The sequence below is a fragment of the Myodes glareolus genome, chromosome 11 (assembly GCF_982192425.1).
Source record: "Myodes glareolus chromosome 11, mMyoGla1.1, whole genome shotgun sequence".
Lineage (NCBI taxonomy): Eukaryota > Metazoa > Chordata > Mammalia > Rodentia > Cricetidae > Myodes > Myodes glareolus.
This window is the reverse complement of record NC_142036.1, coordinates 5,960,300-5,985,000: the sequence shown is the minus strand read 5'-3', so window position 1 is coordinate 5,985,000 and position 24,701 is coordinate 5,960,300. Positions and strand designations below refer to the sequence as shown.

General features: G+C 40.9%; 1 protein-coding gene across 7 annotated transcripts; it reads left to right on the top strand.

Moving 5' to 3' along the window:
* The first annotated feature begins 4,198 nt into the window (after positions 1–4,198).
* LOC125402838 (uncharacterized) lies at positions 4,199–24,387 on the top strand. 7 transcript variants are annotated; one of them, XM_087911465.1, is made up of 6 exons: positions 4,208–4,355; positions 4,565–4,754; positions 5,138–5,288; positions 7,667–7,708; positions 17,730–17,856; positions 21,886–24,387. In XM_087911465.1, exons 5-6 carry the CDS (start codon positions 17,823–17,825, stop codon positions 23,538–23,540), a joined length of 1,689 nt encoding a protein of 562 aa, XP_087767591.1. In that variant the 5' UTR covers positions 4,208–4,355; positions 4,565–4,754; positions 5,138–5,288; positions 7,667–7,708; positions 17,730–17,822; the 3' UTR covers positions 23,541–24,387. The 7 variants fall into 7 exon arrangements, with proteins under 7 accessions (XP_048293776.2, XP_087767590.1, XP_087767591.1 ...); XM_087911467.1 differs by having other exon boundaries at positions 4,530–4,754; XM_087911468.1 differs by lacking the exon at positions 4,565–4,754.
* The last annotated feature ends 314 nt before the right edge of the window (positions 24,388–24,701 follow it).

Sequence of the window (24,701 nt, the reverse complement as noted above, 5' to 3'; positions counted from 1 at the left end):
ATCTATAGTGCCCTCTGCTGGTCCTGAGCATCCTCTAATTGAGGTTGTTTCTGAGCACACAGGGAACTTTCTCACAGTGTCTCCTGTACAGGGCTATGTCTTCAGTGGTCGCAGAACTCAGCTTCAGGGACAACTGATTTCTCAATGTGTCCACTGACACACTGATGGACATTTCAGTGATGGCTCCATACTTTCTTTTTTAATTTTAATTTATTTTTTTAGAAATTATATTTTCTCATTTTACATGTCAAATCCATTTCCCACTCCCTCCCCTCTTTCTGCTCCCTCCATCTCCCTCCACCATTCCACCCCACACCATCCATTCCTCAGAGAGGATAAGGTTTCCTGTGGAGAGTCAACAAAGTCTAATACATTGCTTTGGAGCAGGACCAAGGACCTCCCACTATATGAGCAAAGTATCCATACAGAGATAATGGGTTCCAAAAAGTCAGTGCACAAAGTAGGGATAATTCCTCTCACAGACAGTAGCCCCATAGTCTGCCCCAGTCATACAACTGTTACCTATGTTCAAAAGGCATAGCTTGGTAATAAACTAGTTCCCTCGCCCTCTGGCCAGAGTTTGCAGACTTCCATTAGCTCAGGTAAGCTGTTTCAGTGGTACCCTCATCATGGTCTTGATTTCTTTGCTCATATTCTCATACTCTATCCCTTTATCTGAATTTTGGAAGCTCAGCACAGTGCCCCACTGTGGTTCTCTGTATCTGCTTCCATCAGTTGTTGGATGAAGGTCCTATGATGACATTAAAGATAGTCATCGAACCAGGCAAGGCAAGTTCAGGCACCCTCTCCACTATTGCTTAGGGTCTTAGCTGTGGTCATCCTGTGGATTTCTGGAAATTTCTCTAGTGCTAGGTTCTTGTTAGCCCCATAATGTCTCTCTCAATCAAGATAACACTTACGTGTTCTCTGTCTCTGTCCTTCCTCCATCTTGAACATTCCTCTAGTTCTCCTCCCTGCTTCCCTTCTCCCCTACTGCCTTACTTTCTCCCCTACCCCCATGCTTCCAATTTTCTCAAGAGATCTTGTCTATTTCCCCTTTCCTGGGGGAATCTATGTATGTTTCACTTAGGGTTCTCCTTGTTACTTAGCTTCTCTAGAGTTATGGACTATAGGCTCCTTATCCTTTGCTTTAAAGATAGTATTCACCTATGAAAGGGATCATACCATGCTCATCTTTCTGGGTCTGGGTTACCTCACTCAGGATGGGTTTGTCTTCTTCCATCCATTTTCATGCAGATTTCATGAGATCATGGTTTTTTTTTTCTACCACTGGTACATTGTGTAAATGTACCATGTTTTGTTTATTCATTCTTCAGTTGAGGGGCATCTAGGTTGCTTCCAGGTTCAGACTATTATGAATAAAGCTGCTAGTTGAACAAATGTCCTTGTAGTATAATTGAGCATTCTTTGGGTATATGCCTAAGAGTGGTATTACTGGGTCTTGTGGTAGGTTGATCCCCAATTTTCTGAGAAACTGCCATGCTGATTTCCAGAGTGGTTGTACAAGTTTGCATTCCCACCAGCAACGGAGGAGTGTTCCCTTTACTCCACATCCTTTCCAGCATAGGCTATCATTGCTGTTTTTTTTTACCTTAGCCATTCTGACAGGTATAAGATTGTATCTCAGAGTAGTTTTGATTTGCATTCCCCTGATGGCTAAGGATGTTGAACATTTTCTTAAGTGTCTTTTGGCCATTTGAGACTCTTCTGTTGAGAATTCTCTGTTTAGTTCTATACCCTATTTTCTAATTGGGTTATTTGGAATTTTGATATCTAATTTCTTGAGTTCTTTACATATTTTGGAGCTCAGTCCTCTGTTTGAACGTGGTATTGGTGAAGATCTTCTCCCATTCATTAGGCTGCCTTTCTGCCTTATTTACTGTGTCTTTTGCTTTCCAGAAACTTCTCAGTTTCAGGAGGTCCCATTTATTTATTGTTCTCAGTGTCTGTGCCACTGGTGTTATATTTAGGAAATGGTCTCCTGTGCCTATGCATTGAAGGCTATTTCCCACTTTCTGCTGTAGGAAAATCCTTGAGCCAGTAGCCTTTAAGTTACCCGCCCATTTGGACATGGCCTCTTATAATATAAATGCCAATGTAAAGTGTGCCCTCTCTCACTTTTCTGGGTGCTGGATTCCATTGCTGTTCCCCATCTGAGCAGAGGACTATGATCCGCTTAAAAAAAATAACCCTTTATTATACTCAATTCTGAGCTAGTGTGGGATTTCTATTTAGTGTCCAACTTCATCTGCAGTGCCAACATGTGCTAGCTAAATCCACATAAAACCTGAGAGGGCTTGGAAAGGAATTCTAGACACACACAAAAAAAACAAAGTTTACTGACTCCCCATGAGAAGCCTTATCCTCTCTGAGGAGTGGGTGGGGAGTGGGGTGGGAGGAAAGAAGGTGGGAGGAGCGGGAGGAGGAGAGAAGTGGGTACTGGGATAGGTATGTACAATGAGAAAAGATTGTTTTAAAAATAAGTAAATAAGAAAAAAATTCCCTCAAAACAAAAAAAGCATTGTGAAATTTACAAGCAAATGGATGGAATTAGAAAAAAAAAATCATCCTGAGTGAGGTAACCCAGACCCTGAAAGATAATAGAGTATTTATTCACTTATATTTGCATAATGACTGTTAAATAAATGATAACCAAGCTATAATCTGTAGACTTAGAGAGGTTTGGTCTAGAGGAAGGACTAGGAAAGACACGTGGATCTCACTGGGAGGGGGAAATAGAACAGATTTTATAGGTAGATGGAACAGGGAGAAAGTGAATGGAAGGATCAGATAGGAAGGGGGGAGATTGGTTTGGGGAGGGAAAGTGGAGAAAGACAGATAAAACTGGAGGGCATCTGAGGAGTATGCATCTGAGGAGTATGGAACCTAGTACAGTGGAAACTTTCTAAAATATATGAAAGCAATCCTAATGAAGTCTCCAAATAATAAGAGAACCAGAGTCCCAATTGGCCAGCTCTTGCTACCAAACAAACCTTTCAGTACAGGACTAGGTTACCTCCAATTAAGTTATTGGCAAAAGAGGTCCCACAGAAGTCCTGAAACAATCCAGGCTGTTGCCAAGACAATAAGTTTCTCTCCACAAACTGACAGCAAGGCCCCACTGCTGAAGACAAAACCCACATTGAGCATGGAGACATCTAGCTGGAATCTACATAGAAACTTCACACCTATGTTGCCTGCAAAACATGCTAGGGCAAGGGTGACACAAAGATTTACCAAAGTCTGATTTGATTGACTCTTAAGGATATTCTGCTGTATTTGTAGATCAGTACTTTTAGTCAGCTATCATCAAAGAAACTTCCTTCTGTAGACAATGGGAACAAATATAGAAACCCCACAGCCTGACATTACACACAGAGAGAAATCTTGGAACACACAGTTCTAAATGGGATGTTGTAGCGTGAATTCTAATTGATCTTAATAATAAAAACCCGGAGTCAGATATCGGTGTAAATGCTAAAATATCAGAGAAGCAGAGCAGCCAGATGCTCTACCTCTACCGAATCCTCAGACCAAAGTGGGCAAGATTCTATCTCCACAAATCCTCACACTGAAGGCTCTGAGCTCCTGCCTCTTCCCGCCTTTTATTCTTCTCTCCACCTAGCAACATCCCTTCCTGTCTCTACCATCCCTTCCTGTCTCTACCATAAAATGTTATGGATTTGTGCATAACATTTAGCACTTGGATAAGATCCGTGGTCTAGCATAGGCAGCTCTTTTAATTTCTTAAAGTGAGCAAACTCTAGAACATTTTAAATTGAACCTCTCCCTCTCATTGTTTGTACAAGACCTCGCTAACTTGGGAATGCCTTTCTATCTCAAAACCCTGGAGGCAGTCTCCATTAGATCAGAGTCCAAACAATTTCTAGGGATCGGAAAAATAATTGTCTGTGTTCTCTGCACTTGTGGATCTTTATGTGTATACATGTACAACTGACGGCTTACACGGCATTACACAGGAGGTGTCCCTGGGAACTAAATTTTGAAAAGGCCCCCTCTACAACAGCTTCAGTCTAAAACTTGTCACGGGGGGGTGGGGGGCGTACTCATTCTGGTGTCTGGTGTCATTGGTGCTTTCTGATGTCAATCAAAGCCTGTGGGCAGTCGCTTTGGTCGAGGTGGTGTTGTTTGAGAAACTGTCAATGAAGCTGACGAAGAGAAGGGGCGGGCCTTGACAATCTCGCGAGCCTATGCTTATCTCCGGCCTTTGTGTTTGAAAATGTCGTAGGGTGGTCCCCAGCCTTTGGAAGCCTGGGGATCCTGATGAAATCGTGAGCTTCGGGTGCTGGAAATGCAAGAGGACCGTGGAGATGGTGAGCACTGGTGGCGAGGCTGCTCGGAGGGTTAGGTAGGAGGGATTCTGCACTCCCAGGGGCGCCGGGCCAGGTCCCCTTGGCCTAGGGCGGAGCTGACGGGCTGCGCGAACCTAGTGTCCTCCGGTGCCCTGGAAGGGAGGAGCTGGGCAGAAACACGGAGTTTGCTTCCAGTCCCGTCCCCTGCTGCGGCCTCTCTGTGTCTGCAGCCAGCTTCGCAGACTGCTGGAGATGGTCTGAAGGAGCATCAGAAAATCCAGTTCCGTGGCGGAGGTTCCTGCCGGAGAGCAGCTGAGCTCCAGATTTATCCTCCTCCCAAAGTTTTCCCTTGAGCTTTCTGAATGTACCGGAAGTAGGAGCTCAGATCCAAAATCCTTTCCGCAGCCTTCGGGATCCTAGGTCTGGTAATTAAATCCTAAATCCCAAATATGTGTGTCATTCCCAAACAGTATTGTCAATTGATTTATTTGTGTGTATTTTATCAGACAGCTTTTGTCATTATTTTCTCGGATAATAAATGGTACTTTATTATAGATAATAAATGGTTCTAAAGTTTTTTATGTTAGTATATATTAATTATACATGGCAATGGGTGGTGTCATTATGACATTGTCATACATGCTAATGTATTTTTTTATTTGTTTATAAAAATTTCCACTTCCTCCCCTCCTCCCCATACCCTCCCATTCCCCCCACTCCCTCTCCTCCTCCCTCTCCAGTCCAAAGAGCAGTCAGGGTTTCCTGCCCTGTGGGATGTTCAAGTTCCTCCCCCCTCCCTCCAGGTCTAGGAAGGTGAGTATCCAAACAGACTAGGATCCCAAACAGCCAGTACATGCAGACGAAACAAGACCCAGTGCCATTGTCAATGGCTTCTCAGTCAGCGAGAATCCGGTTTGATCACATGCTCGTTCAGTCCCAGTCCAGCTGGCCTTGGTGAGCTCTCATTCGATCAGTCCCCTTGTATCAGTGGGTGAATGCACCCCTCGCGGGCCTGATTTCCTTTTTCATGTTCTTCCTCCTTCTGCTCCTCATTTGGACCTTGGGGGGCTCAGTCCGGTGCTCCAATGTGGGTCTCCGTCTATATCGCCATCCATCGTCTGATGAAGGTTCCCTCTGGTCCTGCCTATCTTGCTCCATGCTAATGTATTTTGAACATATCCTCCATCACTTCTCTCCTGTCCTCCTCCCACTAGTCCCCTCTTCCCCAGTAGTTCTACTTTCATCTATTTTTTGGTGAACCAGTGAGCTTCATTAGGGTTATTTACTGAGAGATTATTTACCGGAGCCAGGGCATTTAATTAGTGGCCACACTAGTAGAGAAAATATCTCAATCCCTTATCAACTGTAACCTGCCCCCAAATCCTCAGGGAGTGGCCAGGCCTCATGGCCCCTCCCCCACAAAGGATTGACAGGTCCAGTCTTGTGCGGGTCCTTCTGCCTTTAATCACATCCACTGACATCTTGGGTGCAAGGGTCGTGTCATGCATGTGGCATAACTTGAGCTTGGTATTTTGTGGGATCTGTCGTTTGTTGGTTGGTTTGTTAGCAGTTCCCCTTTCAACACCTTTTTTAAAGAAAGTCTTTCTTGTTGTTGTTTTGATTTGATTTTGTGATCTCTTTTTGTCTTCTAGGCAGTCTTCTCACAGTGTTTTTGGATTGAGTTTTCCCCCTGGAGAGTTTCCATGGTGATGTGTCCATGCTCTGTGGTTTGGTTATTTCCTGCACCTGGGCTTGGCACCGTGCGTCCACGGCTGCTTTGTGCTAGCGCATATTGACCACTGTGTCCTCTCCTTAGAAAACAGGCTGAGGTGGGGGTGCAGTGAGGGAGCAGCTGGATGCCCTGAGCCTGGAAGATTTTGATCTAAGAGGCCCTTTTGCTGTTCGCATGTCTTGACTACTGAGGACTGTGTTGGCATTGTGGTGGGGAAGTCATTTCTTCAACACTGTGGCTTTAATCCGTTTGTAACTACTTAGGTTATATGGTCATTCTGTTTCATGGTTTTGTTTTTTTTTAACAGCTGCCCTGAATTTATATTTTAAACAATTGTATCCCAAGGGTTCCTTTCTAAAACACCCATGGCCACTGGAACTCTTTTTTTTATTTATTCTCTCATATGTGACATCTGTAGTTGCCCCTCCCTCCTCTCCTCTCTCCCTCTGACCTCCCTTCTCCCCAAGATCACTCCTCCTCTGTTTCCCTTCTGAAAAGAGCAGGCCTCCCAGAAATATCAGCAGAACATGGCATAGCAAGTTACAGTAAGGCCAGGCACATACCCTCATATCAAGGGCGAGATGAGGCCATTCAATAGGAGGAAAAGGTCCCAAAAGAAGGCAGCAGAGTCAGAGACAGCCCTGCCCCCACTGTTAGGAGTCCCACAAGGACAGCAAGCTACACAACCATAACATGTGTGCAGCAGAAGGCCTAGATCAAGTTCATAGAAGCTCCCTGATTGTCACTTCAGTCTCTGAGCCTCTATGAACCTTGGTTAGTTGATTCTGTGGGCCATGGAACTCTTAAAGCTGGCCTGTCACCTGTCAGCTGTGTATTGAGTCACTAGTTCAGGTGATTAGAACCCATGGCATCAGGTGGCCACTGGTGGAATGCGCTCTAAAACTTCTTCCTGGAATAAACAGCAGTCAGTGCTTTTGAAAGTTGTAGGCCATGGAAAATTGGTCCGTCAGTTTAAGCCAGAAGAATTACATGTGCTTAGTTCTCTTTCACCCAGAGCCTGGAGGTTCAGGATATAGCCCAATGGAAGGTGTTGACTTGGGTCCTTCATTGTATGAAGAAACTGCTTCCAGGAAGAATTGGTAGACCTGGAGTCTGTACTGTGTAGCCAGCTTGAGGAGAGGGCCTGGGGAGTAGGAAGATCATACTCAGTCTTCCAGAAACCTGTTATTGAGGAGGACAGGAAATTTTAGGACTCAAGCATGCCTGGTCTACATGTGAGCTCATTCAGATGTCTGACACAAGCGCTGCCTTAACTTGGGGGTCCTAGTCCCTGAAGACGCCCTTCCTTGATGTCAGCCCTGGAAGCGTCTTTCAAAACCTACATATTTGTTGCATTTCTTTTCCTTGGCAGATGAACAAAAGTGAGATTAAAACCGAGATGGGGCACCATGAGCACAGTAAAACAAGGGTTCCACTGGACCTTGCGTTATAAACCAGTGAATCCACTGAGCCTACTTATAGAACTATGAATTGCAAAACTGCTGTACAACCGAGAAGTCTTAGCCCAGAAAGTGTGTCCAAAACAGAAAAGCTGCTTCATGGAATCCCATCTTAACTTTTCCATTCCCATATATTCTAGCACCTTCCGTGGTCTTTTGCAACTGGGAGGCAAGAGAATGAGGTAGGTGGAATCCTAAAATTGAGTACTGTGACTCTCCCAGCTTGTTCTATCTCTTAGGGCGTAAGAACAGCCACATTGCCATTGCCGTAGACCGCTGTGTTTCTTACTCTTTCTTGTCATGCCTGCCTGGCCACCACTGACTTAGTCTTCATTATCTCTGTCCTGCACTGTGATAGTGGAAGAGATTGTTTTATGCCGTGAGGGAAAGCCACAAACACCCTCCCCTCTTAACTTTACCGCTCATGTGGATTTTCCATAAGACACTTGGACTGCTGGAGCCGTGGGCTTGCTCAGCAGCTCTCTGAGACTTCGGCGTTAGCTTCCTGAGCTGTGCTGTTCCCCTCAGGGTTCTTGAATTCTTCCATCAGCTTCAGAGTCACAGTCAGTTCTACTTACTGTGCACTCTGTGGCCTGGGGTTGAGCTCCTGACAGCAGCAGTGGGGAACTCGCCAGCAAGGGGAGGCAGACATGGGTAAAGCAGGATGTAGACTTCCCCCTAGACTTATAAGTCCGGAGGACTCCCTTTCTGGAATACATCTATCTTTGTTGAGATAGGGGTTGTAACTGTCTATTTTGTATCCAAACTCAACGTGTGTGGTGTATCTGAGCCGTGTTCTGATCTAGGCCTACATCTTAGTCAATGAAGAACTGAAGAAACACTAATAAAATGTCTGTTTGCTTGAGAATTTACCGTGTGGGGATGGCCTTGATACCATTGTAGGATCCAGCTGAGTAAACTAGAAGCTTCTTGGGAATCCCTGCTTCTTCCAATGAACCTCCACAAATTGAGCCACCTCTCCCTATTCATGAGAGCGGTTTGTCAGAAACATGGATGGACACATTGAATGATAGATTTACAAAATAAGCTAATTAGCTGCATCTACCTGGCCGTCTCATATTCCTTAATAACTGCCATTAGCAATTACAGGTTCTTTTATAATGTGAATTATTATTATTATAATTGTATGTATGTAGATAGATAAATTCTTTTATAATATGAATTACTAGCATAATTGTATGTATGTAGATAGATAGACAGACAGATTGAATGCTGATTTTTAGCCCTTCTGTAACCATTATGTAATCTTATCTATCTACCTACCTTATCATTATCTGTCTGTCTATCTGTCTAGGAACTTTATTGGAGCCAGAGACAAAAAGCTGATATATATTAAAAGACCATGAAGTATTAGCAGCAATGGAGTACAGGCAGGAAACAGTTCATGCTGGTTTTTGTAGCAGAGGAGGAATTCTCAGAGATCTCTAGTAAATCTGGGATACTTTATAACAGAAAGGAATTTCTCATTGAGCAAGCTTAGAATTTGTTAGGAAGAGGTTTTCACATAGATTTGAGTGTGAAGGTAAATAGAAACAGGTTCTCTGAAGTGGGAAGATACATCCTTGTATGGATGTAGAATTCTTTACCATCTCAAATAATTATTGTCCGCTACACAGTTGTAAGTTCAACATTCTGAACTTGCATCTCAGGGTTGCTGAAGAAAAGATCTTGGGCTAGTTCCTGATGTGCAGTGGATGACGTTGTAGTTTGTGAAGCAGAACCCTTAGGCATGGGGATTGCCTGAGTTCAAGTGTTTTTAAGTGAATAAAAGTTAATAGTCTTGTGAAATTCTCAAAGACTCCTGGAAAGGTCTCAGGCCCTATTTGAAGGTTGGCTGTATTTAGGTCTTCAACATTGTTCATTGCTGTTTCGATATTTTATTTGAAGTATTCGTGTATAGAAGGAATTGTGTTCATAGAAAATTTTATTTTGTTGGAATTTGTGGCTTTTATCTGAGCAGAGACATCAAGCAGACACCATGAGAGGCTCCTTTGGCTTTCCTTGCTCCCTCAATTTCCTCTTCTTTTCAGATTGATATTAGTGAATCCCGTAGCAGAACTGCTGGAGAAACCAAAGAACCCTGCTGTGGAGACATGGCTCCTTTTTGCTAAGAAGCAGGATTATGCACGAGACCGACTTGAGTGGTCTTGTCATGGAGTAGGGACCATAGAGAACAGAAACCTGTTAATCACCTGGGATTCTTTGGTGGTCCCTTGACACCTATACTGATTCCACCCCAGTGTTAGTTGTTTTTTTGTTGGGTTCCAGGTGAAGGTGTATTATGCTGGTTGATCTTGATTTCTACTTTAGTTGGGCCTGGTTTTTCTGATATACTATTGCTATGTTTATAGGGCAGTATAATTTATAATCTACCTTATTAAATTTGTAGTTGATAACCTGGACTCATAGGTAGTTCACAGAGTCTGAACTACATCCAGGGAGCCTGCCTGGGACCAACCTAGACAATCTACATATGTGTGACACTTGCATTGCTTGACCTACTTGCGAGACTCCTCGTGGGAGCAGGGGCTGTTCCTAATACTTTAGCTGACTTTTGGGAACCTATTTCTCATACTGGGTTGCCTTGCCCAGCCTTAACACAAGGGGAGGTGCTTAGTCCTACCGAAACTTAATATGCTATGTTTTATTGATATACATGGAGGGCCTGCCCCTTTCTGAACAGAAATGGAAGAAGAGTGAATTGGGAATGTGGGTAGAGGGAGGGTAGGGGAAGGGGATGGGAGGAAAAGGAGTGGAAACTGGTCGGAATGTAAAATAAATAAATTTAATATGAATAGTTATCAGTCTTTGCTTCATGGTTGGTGTACAGATGAACTGCAGAGTCATTTTGCTTGTCTGTTTTCACACAAAGTGGAGCCACTCAGAGCAAGACAGAACTTGGAAGCCTTTATTTTACATATTATGTAGTGACTTGTAGCAGCTTGATGCCCATGCCTTGCCTCTAGACTGCAGGAGCCTCACCTCCTAAAGTAGCAGGTCTTTACCCTGGGGGAATTCCATTCTCGTGGACCAGCCCACCTCCTGATTGTACACATACGTACATTGCTATAACCGTGCCATCACTGGATAGTCAATACAGGAAGGCTTCTGTTTCTCCTCCTCTTCTCAGTCCTTTCCTTCCCTTCCCATCTTTTAAATTTTTATTTGTTTGTTTGTTTGTTGTTTTTGTTCCAGAGTTGGCGAGGAGTTCTTTGCAGAGTATCAGATGGAAATAAGATCTACCATCCCTCTATTCGTGTTCTTACATTCTCTTTCAGTGGTAATTCTGAGTTTCTGAAAGGCAGGGAAGATGATTAGATCTTCATGAGTTTGCTCATTTTCTTCTCAGCTTATTTTGCATTGTATTTTGGGGTCTTTTAAGAGGATTCATGGGAAGCAAAAATGAATAAATTTCAGCCTCTGAGAACTATACCTTTCAGAAATAAAATTAGACATTTTAATATATGTGGATAAAAATATGGCTTTAGTGCCATCTACTTTCAGTGGCCATTGGCCTCTCTTTTCTGGCGTGGTGACTAAAGACATAATGTTACACAGGTGTGCGTGAAGCCAGAGTTCATGCTGAATTCTCACAGCATGTGTCGTTAAGCCAAGCCTTTGTTGGTCTCATGTACAGAAGAGTGGGGGTTTCACACCTTCCTGTTTTCCAGTTGTATTTGGTGGTGCACGCCTTTAGTCCCGGCCCTCGGGAGGCAGAGGCAGGTGAATCTCTGTGAGTTCGAGGCCAACCTGGTCTACAGAACGAGTTCCAGGATAGGCTCCAAAGCTACAGAGAAACCTTTCTTGAAAAACCAAAAAAGAAAAAAGAGTATGGTCACGGCTTCTGGAAGTTCCTATTTGCTTCATAAATAAAATATGTGTACAGGTCTTTACCTGGTAACACAGACTGTTTGGAATTATATTTAAGGCAAACTTACGTTTTGGTATCATTCTTGGTTTTGTCCCCAAACCCCAATGCTTCTTTTTTTTTTTATTCTACACATTGGATGTAATAGCATTTGTCCTCTTTTATAGTCTGTCAGAACATTTAAATTAAATAATGAATTTATCAGGAGACTTTATTTGTGCTTGCTCCTTGTAAACAATTATCTTAGTTCATTTTTTATTGCTGTGGTAAAACACCATATCAAAAGCCTGTAGAGAAAAAGGATTTATTTCAGGTTGTAGTAGGACAGGAGCCGAGGCAGGAGGAAGCTGTAAGTGCGAACCGTAGCAGGAGCCTTGGAGGAGTGCTGCTTACTGGCTTGCTCAGTTTGCTGTCTTTATGACTCAGAACTCCCAGCTCAAAAGTGGCAACATTGCACAGTGGGCTGAACCTTTCCGCATCAATCGAGAAAATACTCCTACAGACTTGCCTCCAGACCAATTGTATGAAAGCATTTTCTCAGTCGAAGTTGAGTCTTTCCAGATAACCCAGCTGGTGTCAGCCAGCACAGCTTTCCTTCTTCCCCTGTGAGTACGTATTCCTTTATTCACAGGGAGTGGTGCTGGAGTCCCTGTGTTCTTTCATCTTTCCTAAAACTTTTCTGTCACATTCTCCTGTTAATTTGTTTGCATGACAACTGTTTTTGTCTTTTGTTAAAAAATACTACCTCCAACCCGGGACATAGACATGGGAAGTAGTAGGGAGGGACTTAGAAAGATTCACAGGACACGAATTTTAGATTGAGGAAGGAGAGAGAGAGGAGGTCACTGGTCACTTCTCTGAGCAATCATTCCCCCCCAAAAAATAACCCCTACTACCTTCATATATTAATTGCCTTCCTTTGCACCCACTACACATCCTTTCTCTAAGGTTATGTTTTATATTTCTTTTGTATAATTTCATGGGCTTTTCTGAATTTCCATGCAGTTCACTTAACCATTGTCTTCCTCCTGGCTTCCAGTTTTCTTAGATAAAAATCTTACAACACAGGAAAGAGCATTCATTTTACAGCTATATCCTCAGAACCCTATTTCATCACCCTGGGATCCAAGGCTCCATTTCAGAGTCTTTCCCTGGTTCACAGAGATTGTGAAGATGCTGTTCTTTGTGAACTGTTAATGAAGCAGGCTCCCTGCGTGCCCTCATTTCTTCTTTAGAATATTATTGCCAAGCAACTCTACTCTTCCATGAATTTAATACTTGTTCCTTTTGAGTGACGTTTTTTGTTTTTGTGGCTTAAAATAAGTAGGCAGTAAGAGATAATTTGGCATAAATTTCACTATACCACCGTCAATCTCATTGTACCTCACTGATACCTGGCCTGGGCATTCCCCCTTCCCTGAGACTGGAAGTGGATACTGAGTATGTAATTTCCTGTATACATTTGTGACCCAGTGTTCAAAAGGAAGATGCTTGGAGAGTCGCTGGCCCGAAGGGAAGAAGATGACTGTGCCAGACGCTAGGATCCTGGTTCTGCCAAAACGCAGAGGTCCTCTTGTAAGGAGTAATGCTGGTGTAGAAGGTCTGGAAACTTGTCATAATGGTGCCATTCAACCAGGGATTTGATCCCATCTCCTGTCATCAGACTGATGGGAGTAGGGTCTGCAGATCGATCTGGAGGAGTCTCTGTTAGCTTCGCTGGACTCTTGTCTCTCTCAGTCTGCTGGAACGTCAACAGTTGTCCAGATTCCCAGAGACAACTAAGTACTGAGCACCATGTAGTGATGTGAAGCTTGTACCAAGCTAACGTAGCGTGACAGTGAAAGGAATAGGTCATTGCATAGTTATCTCCAGTTAGGGGATCTGAGTGTTGCAGGTGAAGTTTGGCCCTAGCACCCCTCTATAATGTATTGTGGGGCTGCAACAGTAGCTGAGATGTTTGATGTGGTAGTTCGAATGGTGATGTGCCCCCAAGGGCTCACATATTTACATGCTTAGGCCTACTTAATGAACTATTTGGAAGGATTAGGACATTGCTCTCAGCTACTTCTCCAGCACCATGCCTGCCCACCTACCTACCGCCATGCTCCCTGCCCACCCACCTACCGCCGTGCTCCCTGCTGTGTTAATAATGGGCTAAGCCTCTGAAACAGCCAGTAAGCCCTCAATTGGATGCTTTCTTTTATGAGTTTCCTTGGTCATGGTGTCTCTTCACAACATTAGAGCACTGATGAAGACAGCTGGGCATGCTGACCCTGCACCATTGCTATTGGGTGCACCAATGTCACATTAACAACGAATAGAAATTTCTTCTTAGAATACTTTACCAGGAGGAAGCCCAAATTTGAATTTCTTTCTCTCCCTGTATCTTCCATATATGGTTACTGTACTGCTGTGTGTGTCTGATATGTGTCTGTTGTCTGTCTGCCCATGTTGCCTGTGTGTTCTGTGTGAGTGATGTCCTCGTTGCCTGCCTGTGTCTATCCCTAACAAAGGGCTTTGTATTGGACAGCATAGAAAACATGATTTGGAGGCTGGAGAGCTGGATAAAAGAGCACAGGCTGCTCTTCAGAGAGCCCAGGATAGACTTTCAGCACCCGAGTGGCGTTCACACTGTAACTTCAGCCCAGGGGATCTGATGACCAATCCCGACACATACACATAAAATAATTTTTTCAAAAAAGAATGAAAACATGATATGGGAAAGGAATGGGGAATACTTTTTACTGGTAACTTTAGCAGAGTTTTAAAAAGGAAGAAGTTACTGTACTGAACCCAACTGACTTAAAATAGAGCTCAAAACCACTAACAGAGTTTCTCATCATGTGTCCATGAGGTGCTTCCAACATTGATATTTGTTTTGTTTACGGCTTCTTCCAACCTGCTGGATGCTTTCAGCAAAAGATCACAACACACCTATGCACACAAAAATTATTATGGATCAAGGATGTGAGGAATACATAATATTAAAACTATGCATTCAGCTTAGGATATAAAAGCTGATAATGTAAAATACAAGGCCTGGAAAGGCTGGTTGCCTTGTTTTCATAAAGACGGGGTAAATTTAAACAGGCTGAGTACACATCAGGGTATCAAGTTGAACTTATACCCTTAAATCACCACTTCTCAAGGCTTATTACTGACTTGCTTGCAAGAAGTTTAGTCTCTTTGAAGGTAAGATATATTTTCCAGAAAAATATTTTAGTACAATTAGGCACAGCTGTGTCTCCCCCAGATTGTGTGATTTCCACAAGAAATGTCATCAAGGGAGAATCCGTGTGTGTTGACTCTCACCAACCTATGCATATCTGTCTGCAACACCTGGAATCTGATCTGAAGACCGGAAAGAAGCCGGGAGGGAGTGTGGGACAGGACATGGCTGTGGTCTAACGCTGTAGACAGCCTTACTTCAGTTTCAGTGTGCTTTTCTGCTTAAATGTAACAAACCAGTGATCCAAGGAAGGTTGTTTGAGTTCAGAAAAATATGTAAATAATGATCAGTAAGCACATAGTGAATAGTGACAGAACAACCTTTTCCAGAACTTTCTCAGGACAGACTCATTTAAACAATGCTTGGCACTTACTATAGATTTTATCTGGGAAACCGCAAAAGCAAGGCAGAAGGCCATACCAAGATTCAGGGTACAATGACCAGGTAGGTTCTATAGCTGTGTTCTGACGTCCAACAAGATTAGTCTTATACTTGGATATAAATGTCACAGAAAGCATGAAATCACATCTAAAAACAGTCCAGGGAACAAGATGCACCTGAGGTCAAGGCCCTCTGCTCTGCCTTTCTTCCCAGAGCCTCACAGCTCCCAAGGCATTGTTCACCATGGGCCATTCTTCTGACCTATTGTCCTCTATATATGGGGCGTATAGGTTTTCTGTGGGTGGTGTTGAGGTTCTAGCTGACTTGCTAATTTCAACATAAGCATGACCCATTTGGGTTCTTTGAAATTAATGAAAGCAAAACAATCTCAAATCTAAGAATCTGTTCCCCCAGCCTATCTCTTTCAGCTGACACACTAAGCCCTACATGTCCTTTCTAACTCTTCGTTTATTATTGTGTCATAAGTAAGTAGAATATAAGAAAGCATTTATAAATCCAAAATAGAGGAGAAACCAAAATATTTTTGGTTTTAGTGCTTATTAATTATAATTTATTCTCTTTTCTACCATGAATTTGCTAGACTTCTTGGGGGAAAGAATTTCAGATGTAATTGAGTCTTAGCAGTAGCTACGGGATCAAGAATAGAGAAGCTCTTTCCTTCAGATTCATCAGGCGAGTGAGGGATCTTTGCATCACAAACCTTCACGAGAGCATTCTCGGAAGATTGGTGATGGTCACTCTGCTTAGCTGTTCTCTGTACTTGGTGATTTTTTTAGAGTTAACTTTGCAAATCCTATTCGTTTACACATATGATGAATTTTTATAGAATTATTTCTGTTTTACCATTACAAAAAGTTTTATATTCTCTGAAAAGGATAGAATAACATTATTTTCATTTTGAGATATGAAATTTAAGTGCTTCAAAAGTTTGTTAATTGCTATTAACACTGAGTATTTTGAATGGTTTGTTGCAACACTGAGTATTCTGTCATTTAAAACTGTGGATATACTTAGAAAGCAGAAATCTGAGGTTCAGTACTTGAAGCTAAGGAATCCCAGGGAAAAAAGACAGATTCCTAGGGGAGTGTGTCTCCGGTTAGGGACTGTGGAGCCCTGCATTCAGGACTTGCAAACCTTTGCTTCTCCGCCTTTCTTACTTCTGCTTAGTGTCATTCTGCTTGTTGTTATTTTAAGCTACTAACTTTTCTTCTAAGTATAGAACATGTTTTGGAATATTAAATATACATGGTGCAGTGAGTTTTCATTTTATTCCACCTCAATATCACATATACGCACTTTATCACTATTTTTAGCGAAAGAAACAGCAATAATATATTTCCAAGTGTGTTCAAATTAATGCGTGTAATATACAACAATAAATAACTAAAAAGCTATGGCTTTTATTGTAGCTTTATATCCTTAAATATGTTCTCAGTGATGGTGTATTTTAAAATAGAATCTTCTTTAAATAGGATATAATTCAGATTTGCACAAGTTGGCCTCTAGCAGCATTGAGTTAAGGATGACCTTTAATTTACATTCTCCTGCCTTCACCTCCCAAGTTCTGGGGTTAAAGGTCACACACACACACACACACACACACACACACACACACACACACACACACACACACTTCTGGGTAAAACAATGCCAGGAAGTCAGCCCAAAGCTGTGTGTATGCTAGGCACACTCAACAGACTGAACTACATCTCCAGACCCATTTTCTAATGTTTGACATTAACATTCTACTCGTGTGTGTGTGTGTGTGTGTGTGTGTGTGTGTGTGTGTGTGTGTTTGAATCTGTCCTCAGAAGGAGCCCAGGGCCTTATATGTAATAGCCAACAACCTGTCACTGGGAAATGCACACAGCCATAGTGTATTGTTTTGAATTTATAGCTACCATTTTTATGTGTAGAAATAAAATATAAATATTATTTGATCAGTTTTGTTTTGCTTCCTTCTTAACACATTTCATTCCCAATCTCACATGGAAACTGCTTGAAGGTTATTTTAGTTATTTTAACTTTGTTTCCATGTGAATCTTGGAACAGGGACATTTGGTCAGAACCTAGGCTTGACCTTTTGCTATGTATTTGAAAACTGATGTAGAAAAAAAGAAACATAAAATCATTCCCATTGAAGATAGTTTTAAATAATCAAAAAGATTATTCTTGCTTTACTTCCTATTATAATAGAATGCATAATTACTCTGAAAGTCAAATTTACCAGTGAATTCCTCCACTAGTGTTCCGCTTCATGGTTGCTAATGAGCAGCCCTTGGACACTGGCATCAGCATCTCTACTGAGCCATGTCCTCAGAAACCCCGACTCCACTCCAGAACTCCCAAATCAGAATCGTCATCCGTGTAATTTACCATGACTTTCTCATCTAAGAAATATACACAATGTTGTATATAGTAGTTTATATAGTGCATATTTTGATGGTAATGTTTTACTTTGGCATGTTAAAGGTCATAAAGTTAGAGTGTTTACACTGGTTTAGCAGAGCTATGTCATACCTAAACTCGGTTAGGTAAGATGTAGAATATTAATGTGATATAAAACGCGCCTTACTGAATAATTTGAACTGCCTGTGTCATCCCCAGTTCTAACTCTCTTCTTGGGTGATACTAAAACTCTGATCAGATTGCTATTTATTTCTTTTGTTCATTTTTATTTCAGGACCAGTTGACGTTCAGCGATGTGGCCATTGATTTCTCTGAAGATGAGTGGGAATGCCTGGACCCTCCTCAGCAGAATCTGTATAGGGATGTGATGTTAGAGAACTACAGAAACCTGGTCTCTGTGGGTGAGGACAGAATCCCGGCAGAGCTCCCAACACACTGCCAGCATTTAACGTCTTTCCTTTCAAAAATGCCTGCTGTGGCTGTGCTTTTAATGACCAGTGCAGATCTGTGCTTTACAGAACAGTTGTAGGCATAGAGTGTTCCCATTTCTTTTTGTCATTGCCCCTTTCCTCTTTCTGTAGACCATGTACAGCCTAACATTAGTTTAGTGGTGACCGCATCATTGCTATGGCATGTCACATTCTGGTCCACATCTCCTCTTCAGCTTCAATTTGATTATAGTCAGAAGTTGAGCTCAGTATTTGCAAACTGGAAATATGGTCTCATATGTCTTTTGGGACTCAAACTTGGACTAGTGTTGTGCTTCAATCCTCTATCAAATCTTCTCTTTTCTATTGAGCACAGAAGGAGACAGAAAACCTCATGTGTTGCATGTCTGTTGTACAGAGACGGGTCTTTTGTTTGTCCCAGCTGCCTGACTACCTTATACCCAAAATAATCACACAGAAATTGTATTAATTAAAACACTGCTTGGCCCATTAGTTCTAGCCTCTTATTGGCTAACTCTCACATCCCACATTCCAAATTAATTTTATCTGCTATTGCAAGGGGGGTTGGGTTGCTTTCACCACTTAACTGTTAAAAATGATGTTGCAGTTACAGTGGAAATACATCTTCGTTTGGCCATCACCTGGGTTTTACGACACTCCTGATTTCCATAAGTCTACCTGTTCAGACTAATGTCAGGAGAAAACCATTTTGATTATTGTTACTTTTAATATACTTTGTGCTCAGGAAACCTGATGGCTCCTAATTTTTTCTTAAAAGTGTTGAACTCTTCATTAGCATCATTGATTTATCTGATTTTTTTGAATTGCTATAGGTATTTCTGTTAAAAAGTAATTTTCAGGTTTTGATAGAGATTAAACAGACTCTCTAGATTATGTTGGATATAACAATCACCTTAATTTTATCTTCTCTTCTGTAATAGTACCATAATCATGCATATGTCCTTTAAAGGACACATAGTTTTAGGTTTTCTTATTTCTCTTCCATTGTTGATGTCTATCTATTATTTCATTATAGTTAGAAATGAACCTCAATACTCTATCTGTTAGGACTTGTGTTGTATCCTACCAGGTAATCCAACTTAATATTTGTTTGTGTCTGTAGGTCTGGTTTTTATAGTATTTTCAGGATTTGTTTCCTAATTAGTTCTCCATGTAGCTTTATTTTATAATACGAAAGAGGGTATGAAGTCAGTATTATTATGGTGCTTTCAGTGTCTTACTTCAGTCCTCAGTGTTCACACTCTATGTCTGAGAAGTGGGAAGTGTGTTGTGTATGTGTTCATTACAGCTGCGTTCTCCCAGAGAAATGGCCATTTGTGTTTGTCTTAATTAGGGTTTCTATGGCTTTGATAAATATACCATGACCAAAAGAAGCTTGGGGAGGAAAGGGCTTATTTTGGCTCACAATTGCATATCACAGTCCATCACTGAGGGCAGTAAGGGCAGGAACTTTGAGACAGGAAAGGCCTGTGGAGTAGTCCAGCTTACTGGCTTGCTCCCCATTGCCTGCTCAACCTGCTTTCATATATACCCTAGGGCCACCTGCCAGGAATGGCACCACCCACAATGCGCTGGGCATCAATACATCAACCATCGGGTATGAAAATGCCCCCCCCAGGCTTTTCCATAAGCCAATGTTATGGAGGCATTTTCTCAATTGAGGTTCCCTCCTCTCTCCTCTTGGAAGATTCTAGCTTCTGTCTAGTTGGAAAAAACAAAAAGAACAGCAACAAAAACAAAAACAAAAAAACTTGACAGCATGGTTATTTTCTTTCATTATAGTTTCTGACTTATATTGTATCTCATTATCACAAAACTGTTTTTTACTGAAAGTGTATACTTTTATAATTATGGCCATGCCCGCTTTCTTTGTCCTCTTACTTCATGATTTTTAGCATACCTGAATCCTTACATCTAAAAGAGTCTCCTATGAGACAGCATAATTTTCTTTTTTTCTTGTATGTGCTAATGACAATATAATTTCCAGTCCATGCAAGTTTCCTTTGCAGTTACAATTCCCTTTCCTGTGATATTATTGATAATAGTTGTTTTATTTAGAGTGTGTCTGGATGCACTAACAAAGATTTATGACAAAGCTTTTGCTTTTATCTTTTAAATTCTACTCAGAAATTAAAAGTGTGTTGGATTCCTCATAAATCCACGGAATTCTGTTGCTCTGTATTTGATTTTCCACAGAGCTTTAAATTTTTTGTTTGTGTTGCCTCATAACAGTAGGGCAGTCCAGCAGAGATGGTCGTTTAGAGTGTTTGTATATCCTTGGATGCAGTTCTTTCCCTTTGAAGGATGGGTTGGCTGGGTGGTATGTTTTAGGTTGTATCCCTCCAGCGCGTTCACTGTGTTCTTCATCTTACGTCTGCATTACAATGCTTCTCTTAGAAGCATTAGACACTAAATATTTTGGCAAACAATATTAAATCACTCTATTGTGAAAATCACCAATAATGCAGCATGATTTGAAGTTGCCAAAATAAAAGTTAACTTTAGTACAAATGAATAATAGATTATTTAGGGGATGAAGAGAGAGCTCAGTATTTAAGAACACAAACTCTCTAGCTGAGGACCAGAATTTGGTTCCCAGCACCCACAGCACAACTGCCTGTAACTCCAGCCTCAGAGGGATATAATGCCTCTGATATTCACAGGAAGATGCACTAATATGCACATGAGCATGTGCTCACACGTGCACACGCACGCATACACACACACACACACACACATTTAAAAATGATAAAAAGTATTTTAAAAGATTATTGGGTCCATATGCACAGTGGTTTAATGTTAAGCTGTATAAAAAAGAAAATCTCATTTTCTGCTGCATGGGTAAAAGTGCAAGGCTTAAAATGAAATCAAGCAGACACAGGAAGTTAACATCTTAATGTGCAATTTGTAAAGTTAATTTCAGAAATAAAAAGAGGCTGTCAATTTAGGAGGGTGCTGAAGTAGTAGTGAGCAAAGGTGAGAAAACCTATTGAGATGAGCATAAGGCTGAGACCATAAACTGTTTACTAAAGATCCAGAACTAATCGGGGAGAAGAGGACAGGCACAAGAACGTCCAGAATTTTATAGATCACGAGTATATTTAATATATTTTTGAGAAGTACCAAGGAAATAGATAGGAAGTATCTAAGTACAAAACTTATAATTATATGAAATGATAATGTGTTAGGAAGATAGATTTAGTCATTCCAACATAAATATATTCCAATATAAATATATAAAAATTAAAATAGCATGGTGCACATGATGAGTATATTAAATTTATTTTTCAGTGAAATTAATAAGCACCAGTGATTTGTTTTATATTTAGAGCTACTTTTTTTTCTACAGGATGTCTTTATCATGCTTTTGATCATTGAGGACTTTGAATCTGTTTTAAGACGTCTGTTATATGGAGTTATCTTTATACAGATTTCATTAACTACCACGGGCTCTCTACCTCTGATGACAGTTTGGAGTACCAAAACAGTGTTTGCCATTGGTCTCAGTTGTAGAAAACTGTCATGTCAAGTACACCTTATATCTCCTACAGTCTGTCATTGGAGGTAGCCAGGTTTCTTTCAGACAGCCCCTATTAAAAAATCCCCATTTCAAACCCTGATGGAGGTTTGAATTTCTCTAATTGGCTGTGCTGTAGAGGGGAAAGGGGAGCTGTGGTTGACAGAAGTAACAACTTTGCTCCCAACTACAATCAAACTGCTCTTGATTTTGTGATTACTTGGGGTGTTGTGATTTCTTAACTGGTTATGGAGTGTACACATGTTCAATTTAGTCAATATTTTATTTTTCTAAAGTTAATATATAAGAGAGTATTGAGAACCTTTGATCCTGTGGTTTCCCACTGATGTTCTAGTATACAATCTAGTATAACTTTTATATATATTTATAAACTAAACCACCATCGTCTATTAAGTTAATTTGTTTGTTTTTATTTATTTCAGCTCTTTCTCGGCATTTTACCCAGAACTTTTCACCAGAACAGATCCTAAAATATTCCTTCAAAAAAGTGACTAAGAGAAGACGTGGAAGTTATGGTCTCAAGAGTTTCAGAAATCAGCCTAATGTAGATGAGAATAAAGGTCAAACAGCCTGCCATGGTGAATATAACCCTCTTGTGATCACTAGCAATCGCCAAGATGTCATTGACAACAGAGATCAAGAACAGAAAACCGCTATGAAAAGAACTCATGCTAGGACAGGTACTTTTGATGAGCCATGTCTCTATAAACAAAAATATCCATGGGAAATCTTTCAATATAACTTAGCTTTGAAAAGAAGTTGTGAAGGTCTGAAAGCGGGAAATATCTTTCACTCAAACATTTCCATAGACAAAGAATTGAGAAATAGAGAACTGATCTCTAAAGTTGATCAAGTAGAGGTTTCCTATCCTGAAAGATCCTTACTCTTCAGCCAGCAAGTGGATCTTTCCTATGACCAGTTGCACAATTCTGATGGTTGTGGACTACTTGCTGAAGATCTATTACTGCATAGCCAGAATCCAGATACAGATATTTGGAAAGCCACACACATGTGTAAAGAAACTAGCAAAGCTTTCAGTAATGGCTCTACACTAAATAATTGCAAGGATATTGTAGAGAAATCTGGTCAGTGTAACAAAGTACACAATAACATTGACCATGACTCAAGTCCCACCAACCAGAAATGTACTCTGTTTCCAAAGAACCTTTTCAGTTGTGAAAATTTCTTTACCCAGTGCTCAAAGCTTGCCATTCAGCAGTGTAACTATATTCAAGATAATCATCACAAGCATACAGATTGTGACACAATGTTTAATCAAACCTCAAACCTCAAACCTCAAAAACATAAAATTCAGTATACCCAGAAGTCCTACAAATGTAATGAATGTGGCAAAGCCTTTAAGTATTGCTCAAGTTACAGTAAACACAGCATAATTCACACAGGAGAAAAACCCTACAAATGTAAATTATGTGGAAAATCCTTTACCCAGTGTGCAAGCCTTAAAAAACATCAAAGAATCCACACTGGAGAGAAGCCCTACAAATGCGAGGAATGTGGCAGAAGCTTTAACCACTGCTCAATTCTTAGTCAGCACCAGAGAATCCATACAGGAGAGAAACCCTACAAATGTAAGCAGTGTGGGAAATCCTTTACCCAGTGTGCGAGCCTTAGAAAACATGAGGTGATCCACACTGGAGAGAAGCCCTACAGATGTGCAGAATGTGGCAAAGCTTTCACCCAAAGCTCAACACTTAGCGAGCACCAGAGAATTCATACTGGAGAGAAACCTTACAAGTGTGAACAATGTGGAAAGTCCTTTACCCAATGTTCAAGCCTCAGAAAACACCAGAGAATCCACACTGGAGAGAAACCCTACAAGTGTGAAGAATGTGGCAAAGCCTTTAACTGCCGTTCATCTTTTACTAAACACAAGAGAATTCACACAGGAGAGAAACCGTACAAATGTAAAGAGTGTGGCAAAGCTTTCATCCATTGCACAAACCTTACTCAGCACCAGAGAATTCATACGGGAGAGAAACCATACAAATGCAGTGAATGTGGGAAATGCTTTAGTCAGTGTTCAAACCTTAGAAAACATCAAAGAATTCATACATGAGTGAAACAGCAAATGTAAAAATGTAGTAATCCTTTATCCATAGTCCAGAACTTGTTGAATGTCATATAATTAAAACTGGGTGAGTCTTGTGGAAGCAGTGAGTGTAGTAGCAAAGTCTACAATTTGTCTATCATTCATAAGTTCTCGGTGTCACAGAATGCATTCTTCTGCAGAGAGACCGTACAAATACAAGCAATACCAAGACCCCAGATGTTTATAATCCTGTACTAGGCACCACCATCACTTTAGAAAAAAACAAATGATATTTTTAATGTGGGAAAAATCTAAGTTGTTACTCATCTCTTATTGAACATTGAATTCACACCTGAGACAAAAACTGGGAAATACTCAGAACCCGGTAAAGCCTTCATAGTCCTTCAGTCCTCACTAAACACAAACACTCACACCTGAGACGAACCCTCCAAGTGCAGAAAAAGTGCCAAAGATTTTTACTATTTTCCACACCTTAATACTAGTTTATATTAGAATGAAACACTATAAACATACCAAATGTGTCAAACCCTTTAAATCAAGATGCAAAGCATTTTAACATCAGAGAACACAATAAAAATTTCAACTTTGTCCCAAATGCACAACTCAAAGAACAGTAAAATACTTAATGTTCTGTGCATATGTAAAAAGTATAACAAAAGCTTTTTATATATGGGCTCATACTGTAATTGAGATCTACACATGTAAATAATGTAAAACTCTTTGTTGTTACTTCCAAGCTGCTAGATACTATTAATTGACCTGATAGAAGAAACCTCATGGCTCTCAAAGAACAGTACCAACAACTCACTTCTCAAAAGATATGGTTGTATTACATATTAAAAGTTTCTAAATATGTTCACTCATGAAAACTGGAAAAAGCGCCGTTCTCACGTACATGTCAGAAGAACAAGACCCATTTCTGAGTGTTTGTACTATTTTTCCAAAGACTGTACAACACATTTTCCTTATTCCAGATAGAGTTCTAGATGACAAACATTACTAATATATTCTTGGGTAAACAACCTCTATTGTTCATTTCCCCCCAGGATCTTTAGGTGAAAATGTGGCAGACTGGGAGGTTTCAGGGTACTGTGGACCGAACCTGTTGTCTGTCTAGGATAGGAGGGAAAAAAATACTCTTGAGGTTCTCGTACAGTACCAGCCTCC